The following is a 7,863-nucleotide window of genomic DNA, read 5'->3' as shown; positions in this document are numbered from 1 at the left end:
CAAGGCACTTAAAAGTAGCCTAGTAGACGCATGATTCTGGATATGGACCATGTTTTAATTAATTTCTCTATGAAAGTTCCAAGCAATTTTATGAATCATGAGCATCCATATTTGGAGCACTAATTTTTCACACAGCAACTGATATAAACACAAAGTGCCTGTGTGTGCATATTTGACTTCAGGTCAAGTTAGTTTATTTTAAAAACAAATAAGCATGTTTGTGAACGGAGCCGTACAGATGGTGAGAGGTGCAGTTCGGCTTAGCATGGGAAACAACACATGAAACAGCTGTGTGAGACTATGCTGCATGACCGTCTCAGTCGTCTTGACAGCTCTTTAATGCAACTAAAGGAGGAGTGGTAAGAACGTCCCACAGGTTCTCTACTTATTTATATTCTTGACTTAATTAACGTTACCCTCCAAAGTTAATTATGAGCTCATATGCCATTACTCTGCATTGTGAAAGTGGAGATAAGTAGTACTTCAATGGACTTCATTTTCTGTGATGCTCAGTTTACTGTCCCAGAGGGTAATGATAATTTATGGGTAAAGCATGACAAGTCTTTCATATATAAGGAAGGCGTAAACATAACACGCTTGGGAGCTTATAGTCTTATTTAACCTCCTCCAGCATCTTAATCCACCCAGTGAGGTTGTTTGTGACAGCGTGTCTCCACACCGAGTAAAGTAAAGAACAGAAATGCCTTTCTGGACCTGATGTTGCAGCTCTATTCTATTTAGAAATGAAAAGCAGAAACAACTAAGGGGGTGAGTACTGGTGAACACTCTGGCACTGAAAACCCATGTGTAAATAATTGCTGCAGGCCATGTGTGTTACAGAGCCTTGCCAAATCATGAGGCCTGTGGCTGTCCATATCAAACTAGATTTGAGGTGATGGACCACAAATGTAAGCAGAACTAGCTGAAGAGTCACATTTACAAACATTTGATTACTACATACTGTACATACTGTACATTTTACAGTATGTACAGTATGTAGTAATCAACCCTATTCATTGCATATCAAGACATCTGTGTGTCTAAAGCTGAGTTACCCCATCAACATAAATGCTGTCCACAAATTCCTACACAAAAGAAGTGAGAAACTACATGCAATGGGTATGCCAAGTTTGTATAGATCTGAAGAAGAATTTGAACAAAAAAAAGTTGAACAAAAATTAACAGATTAACAAAAATATACATAAACACAGGGTTCTTAGGAAAATGCATATGTGAAAGGCTTTTTATTAGCCATTTTTGGGCCTCAATGTTCACAATAGGTAAGCAGCTTAACTGGCCTATAAGTTCAATTATGTGTTGTAGGTCAGTGCAGTTCTCTAATGACTGCAGAGTGCGTGTGGATAGAGTGAAATTTACTCTACTTGGACTTATTGGGGAAATGGGACACACCTCTGACTGAGTAGTTATGTGCACTTCAAGAGCAATGGACATAGTCTATTATAGGTCTATATGGCCCATATTGCACAACATAGAATATGGACTTAAATGCATTATTTAAATAATCAACTGTTCTAAAATTTTTATTAATGGCACCAACATTAGATAGGTGTGGAACAAACAATATAGCAATGTAAATGTTACACATCACACAACGCATGATGTTAGCCTAAGAGACATTTAAAAATGAAAAACACATAATCAGCTAGCCAGTCTTCTCACTTTCCCACTTATAACTGAAATAACTGAACGTAATGTATTCATGACCATTAGGTGCAGGTGCTTTTTTTAACTATAGACCATTCAGGACACAAAACTGTGACAAAACAAACAAACAAAGAAAAACGATAACTACATTTATGTACAACCATCAATGCATTTGAGAGTGTGAAAGTACATTGGTACTTTTATACATTAATGCTGTTGGGGTCAATTCCCGATTACACTCTAACTTTAATGATAAAATAGGATTAGAAGGACCACTCATAAACAAATCAAAACCTCAGTGAAACCTTTACAAACAGGTTATAACTGTTTAACATAGTAGACAAATGCGATACTGTACAACGACACCCTGCATTTTTAGTAAAGATATTTTACAGCATTGTTAGTTTAGGCATGGCACAGACAAAAGAATGCTCCATGACATCATCAACATAAAGGCTTGTGCACTGTTGCAGAAATCGAATAGCAAAAAATTTAAAACGAACGATAAATGTCTCTGCATTTGCTCACTACATTGTGAGCGACCAAGTGTTCATTGGAAGAACCTCACGTGTCATTTTCACACACAAAAACGAAATAACAAAAAAAGTTGTCATTGTGAAAATCTGTCAGGTGTTTAAGTCCTCAACACAAATCTGTCAGGTGTGTAAGTCCTCAACACAAATCTGTCAGGTGTTTAAGTCCTCAACACAAATCTGTCAGGTGTTTAAGTCCTCAACACAAATCTGTCAGGTGTGTAAGTCCTCAACACAAATCTGTCAGGTGTTTAAGTCCTCAACACAAATCTGTCAGGTGTTTAAGTCCTCAACACAAAATAAGGGGATCTTAGCGTGTTATTCTGGGATCAACCAACCAATGTCCTCAATGACTGAACAACGCAAAATAACATACTGGTGCTGTCCATTTAAGTTCTCGTCCAGTGGCTTTATTCATGAAGCACTGAGAGCTGACCTGACAGAACGGTACAGTATTTCGTCATATTCCGATTCCAGTAGATTGCTGTAAAATGCATGACAGTTCTCTATGGGGAACGCCCTCCCACAACAGTCAGCGTCAGAGTTAAATAGCCATTCCCAGACTCCAGTGAGGGGAATTAGTGTTTGAGAAGACAGTGGACAGTATGTGCTAGACTCTTGAACCTCCCTTGTGAGGAGAATATTCAGGAGAGGAGACAGTGATCACACATAAAGCAGGAAGAGGAGATACCATGTCCATTTCGGTAAGACTTTGGGGTCACCAACTGAACACAACCATCCGACAGACACAGGTAAAACACCAAGAGGGAAACCGATGCAGCAGTTTGCTGGGGTACTTGGATGAGTTTACAGTGGATGAGTTTTTGTGAAGTTCAATAATGCCACACTTGTTAAAAAGCACACTTTGGCATTTCAAGAAGACAAAAAAAGAGTTTGTTTTTAATTTGGTTTTCTCCAACAGCGTCCTTAATGCAATAGTGTGTGTTTGTGCATGGGAGTGTGGTTCACTTCAACACTCGTCCTTCACATGATGCTACACTTAGTCTTTGATTTCTTCTTCTTCTTGCCTTCTTTACTCATTTTCTCTTTGTGTTTGCGAATTTCTCGCACTAGTGTGTAGAAGGCGTCATCAACACCCTGTGGGAAAATAAGCAATACCATAATCAATGTTTAGAAGCTGACATATAATAACTCAATACAATACAACCATTGTTCTCTTTTTGTCTGTCTTGCTTCATACCTGTCTGGTTTTGGCAGAGGTTTCTATGAAGGGGATCCGATAGCTCCAGGCTAGGTCCAGAGCCTGCTTGGAGTCGACAGTCCGAGATGGAAGATCACACTTATTACCCACCAGGACCATGGGAACATCCTCTGAGTCCTTTACCCTCTTGATCTGTTCCCTGCATGCATAGTACAAAACATCATAAACAACTGTTTCATGAACATTTTCCAGCATATCCATCGATACATGAATGCCATTTTCACTATTATTTAGTTTGTGTATAAGATGTTTAACACCTGCATAATCTATATCATCTACCCAGTTTATTCCTGAGCCAAAAAAAATGGGTATTGCTATGACACTTCAGTAATCCAAAATTTGTTTATATTTCTGGCCGAAGCTGCGGTGTGGCTTCATATGCTAGAAGCCATGTGAAAGTGAACTTATACCTTTTCGGTCAGACATATACTAAATATTCCTTTTGAGTGAAGAATTGTAAACATTTTCAAAGAAATATAACAATGAAGTTAGCCTACTGAGATTGCAAGTTATAAAGAAAATGGATGGAAGATGAAAACTGAAATGTAGGTAGGTTTCAGGAATAAGGTGGATAACAGAGCAAAGTTATCTCAAGACCTGACCTACAAAACCTACAATACCTGTAGTGGTGGATATCCTCAAATGACTTGCTATTGTTGATAGCGAAGACACAGAGAAAGCCCTCTCCTGTCCTCATGTACTGGTCCCTCATGGCGCTGTACTCCTCCTGTCCTGCTGTGTCCAGGATGTCCAACAGACAGGTCTCTCCATCAATCACCACCTGCTTCCTGTATGAGTCCTGGAAGGGGATAGGTCCAGACCAGCATGTTGGGTGGGGCATATTGCTATGGTACAGCAATGGCTATCTGCTACTGGATACTGTATTATCTACATTAGTGAAATCACATCACTCATTAGTGTTTCATTCACCTCAATTGTAGGGTCGTACTCATCAACAAAATGGTTCTGGATGAGCTGGATTGTCAAGGCACTTTTCCCCACGCCACCAGCCCCCACTACCACCAGTTTATATTCCGTCATTATTCACCTGGGGAACAGAGGCACATGAGTCATAATTAATACATATCCTACCCTCAGACCTTCAGGGGGAACTTCCCAAACCTAAATCGTAGGAATGTCTATTAATCCTTTTGCACATAACACATGGATATTTCATCTCTTTCAAAGCACATTCCAGTTCTATTTAGGGAAAGCACAATTTCACACAAAGGTTCTTGGGTGTGTCCCAGTTATAGAAACAGCTATAAAAGTTCTCCTTTCTGATGAGAAGTTTTGGAGATTTCATTTGGAACACTTTTGACAAAATGCGCAGCTCTGAAATGACCTCTTCAAGTCAGAAGAATCCCTTTTTACCAGAAATAAGTTTTTCCTGTGAAGAATGTATTGTATAAAAACTAGCTTGAAGAACAGTTAATGTCTTTTAACCCATACCATTCCCAGGAGCATGCATTTGAACAATACTGGTGCTTCCTTAAAATTCTATCCAGTGGTAAGAAAGGTGTGTACTGCCAATGTCTACTTCAACCAGATGAGTGACAGGAGTACATACCAAGTAGCATGACAACCATTGGCATATTTCCAAGTTCATCATACTGTTACAAAGCTGTGAGTGAATTAGAACATTGCTGCTATGCTAGCGGAAACTTTTACTAGTACATGTGCCCAGAAGTCACAATCTTTCACCATCATCAATGACATCAATGCTAAAATACTGACTCTGCATTTCCTCAAAAGCTTCAGCATGGAATGTTTTTTTCCTTTCTTGACGAGTTTCATAACTGACAGTTTGTCAAAGCAGATGCTGTGTTGCAACTTGTGACTTCACAAACTACGATGACTCACTCGTCCTAATCTAACAGGTGGAGAGGGAGACAGAGATGTCGCTACCACAACCAGCTCTGAGGATGTGGCTTACAATGTGCACCTGTGTACCTCAACATCATCCTGACCCTTAACTTGGACTTGGTGTTTTCTTTTTATTTCAGGACATTTAATTAAAATAAATATCTGCAAATGGTAGTAACTAGTAACGTGAATGACCCCATATCCAGATGTAATCAAGATGATAATGTGGTATGATGACATACATACTAGACCATATAATTTACAATTATTTTGAATACAGCAATACAATAAAATAAAATAAAACACACCTTTCATTTGTTTCAGACGTTCAGAATATGTTCAGAATAAAGTTTTAACCAAGTTCTTTAAAATACGCCTTTAGGCCTGCTTTAAACAATGTCAAAAAAGGTTAAGATGATTTAGCTTTGCTGTATGATAAACAATTCTTGATATGAGGCACACAAAAAAAAAGAGTATCCATGAAGATCATGATCATGTGAATTTATATTTCATTGCTAATTATAGCTAAGGGACAAAGCGGAGACAGATATACTGAACTAGACGGCACATCAGTTCAAAAATCAATAAAGCAACAATCAATACGATTTTTTCAGGTCCACCAAGTTTGCCACTGTTAAACAAAAGAAAATGACATCCCATCAAACCATTTACTGTATGTACTTCATCAACCTTTTACTGTGTCAACTTACAAGTATTAAGAGTGAATGCTGATGCAGATGTTAAGGTGTTTTAAGTCTAACCCATCATCTTTCCATCTGACGTTTTTAAAATGTAAAGTCTCCCTCCTACTTTCTCATGAAGCTTTACATTGTAGCCTGAGTACATGGTACGGACCAACCCGTTGTTGTTGGTATTATCAGTAGACAGTCCTACCTTCTTTTTATGTTAAAGTTTAAATTAAATGGTCTTCTTGTCCCAGGTGCATTGGGCAGATCCCTAGGGCATGCAGCAGGCCTTAATCAAGTGGTTAGGACATTTTAGCACAATTTTGTGGTTTCCAGTCAGATCTATTGATTATTGATGATAATGTTAGGGAAATGTGAAATAAAGCTTATGGTAAATGACAGATTCAAGCTCTTATAATAAAAAGATTAATTAAATGAACATATCCTGACATCAGTTAGGCTACATGGTAGCTCAACCCTGATCATAGAATTCTGTAAGGCAAAATAAAACAAACATGTTCTTACAGTATGTGGGCTGAACTATAAAAAATAACGACTAAAACAATATGCTTTTTTTCAAAATTCTTACCACTGTTATGGTAATGTTAGGTACATTTTCAAGTTTGCACCTTGCAGAATAATGTTTCATTTGAAGGTTAAATGCCATGTCTAATTCCACTAAACATTTCTTACAGTATTGGCTAAAGTGTATCGCCCTGCATGTAGGTTTGCTGCTGGGCAAAAATGTTTAATCATTTGGGTGTGTTGGATTCATTCGTCAGCAAAAACTCATTTCCAGTCATAAACAAAAGCAACAAAACTGACACTGTACTCATATATCCAATTACATCAATTGTGACATTCGTTGTTAAATCAATTAAACAAAATTTCTTACCTTCTGTTTTCCTTTTACAATGTAAAATAGACTAATTCAAACTTCCCTCGGATGATATCCTAACATTTTTCGGTTAAAATTGTCATTGACGGTTGAAGGGATGAGACCATTTTAGACTACTACTGTAAAATCAGCGACATAAAAGTGAAACACTATTCTGACGGCTGGTTTGTTGGCCGTCAGAGAAAACAGGGCGGAAACTGAGAATCAGAAAAGCTAATTTTGAAAGACCACTTACCCAGACAACGTTGAATAGGAAGCCGGTCCGTTCGGTGGTTCCCCAAATGTTTCCACATATGAACTGAAAATGCTAGGGATTACCCTGACTTCAAGGTGTTGAATCAGAGCACGAAACAGTTCACACCCCAATTGTCACGGGTAAAATGGTGTAAAATGCAGTATGCTAACCAAAATAGGCTACAAATGTGCGGACCTCTGGAGTTTTGCGTATGGCTTGCACTCAACTTAGATCAGACTGTGTGTAGTGACCGTGCGCAGCCCACCTTAAGTGGAGAACATTTGTTTATCATGCCCGGGTCAATAACTCGACTATAGGAAGAGTTCAGTTTTATTTCAGTCCTCAAATCTTTACGATTTCTCATTAGTGTTTTCCAGTAGGTCTCAATTTGAACACAAATCTGTCATATAACAGTAAGACAAGGTTCCATGGAAAAAAATGCCACAGTACGAGACAATAGTGAATTGCCTGCCGAACAGAAGCAGGGAGACGATTGAGGAATTCCGTTTCAGTCCTCAGCGTTTAAATAGGATCTATAAATACACGCAGCATAGTTCACATACTACGTCAGAGCAGATATCTACTCTGATTCGTTCATTCCCTGTCAGTTAACTTGGTATGCAGAAAACAAAGGGTGTGTTCAAAATTGTCCAGATCCAGGAAGGCGAGAAGTCATTCAATGGTTAGTGGGGAGTGTCACAAGAATGTATGAAATTAGTATACAGAAGTCAATAATTGAATCGTTTTTTATGCCAGAC

At 38.4% G+C, this 7,863-nt stretch overlaps 1 protein-coding gene across 2 annotated transcripts; it reads right to left on the bottom strand.

The window, feature by feature from the left end:
- Positions 1–1,525: 1,525 nt before the first annotated feature.
- LOC125310574 (GTPase KRas-like) lies at positions 1,526–7,598 on the bottom strand. 2 transcript variants are annotated; one of them, XM_048268126.1, is made up of 5 exons: positions 7,106–7,598; positions 4,351–4,468; positions 4,041–4,219; positions 3,400–3,559; positions 1,526–3,296 (listed from the first exon to the last, which is right to left on the bottom strand). In XM_048268126.1, exons 2-5 carry the CDS (start codon positions 4,459–4,461, stop codon positions 3,183–3,185), a joined length of 564 nt encoding a protein of 187 aa, XP_048124083.1. In that variant the 5' UTR covers positions 4,462–4,468; positions 7,106–7,598; the 3' UTR covers positions 1,526–3,182. The 2 variants fall into 2 exon arrangements, with proteins under 2 accessions (XP_048124083.1, XP_048124084.1); XM_048268127.1 differs by lacking the exon at positions 7,106–7,598 and adding an exon at positions 6,868–7,057.
- Positions 7,599–7,863: the final 265 nt, after the last annotated feature.

The sequence above is a fragment of the Alosa alosa genome, chromosome 17 (genome assembly GCF_017589495.1).
Source record: "Alosa alosa isolate M-15738 ecotype Scorff River chromosome 17, AALO_Geno_1.1, whole genome shotgun sequence".
Taxonomy (NCBI): Eukaryota; Metazoa; Chordata; class Actinopteri; order Clupeiformes; family Clupeidae; genus Alosa; species Alosa alosa.
Note: the sequence above shows the minus strand (reverse complement) of the source record. Positions and strands in the feature narration are given on the sequence as shown.

What these genes read in the sequence shown, in the direction of transcription:
- LOC125310574 (XM_048268126.1), bottom strand. Translation starts at nt 4,461, where the DNA reads ATGACGGAATATAAACTGGTGGTAGTGGGGGCTGGTGGCGTGGGGAAA. An exon ending in AGTACGACCCTACAATTGAG is followed by an intron (nt 4,220 to 4,350) that starts GTGAATGAAACA and finishes ATCCCCTTCCAG; the next exon opens with GACTCATACAGGAAGCAGGT. An exon ending in GAGGATATCCACCACTACAG is followed by an intron (nt 3,560 to 4,040) that starts GTATTGTAGGTT and finishes CTATGCATGCAG; the next exon opens with GGAACAGATCAAGAGGGTAA.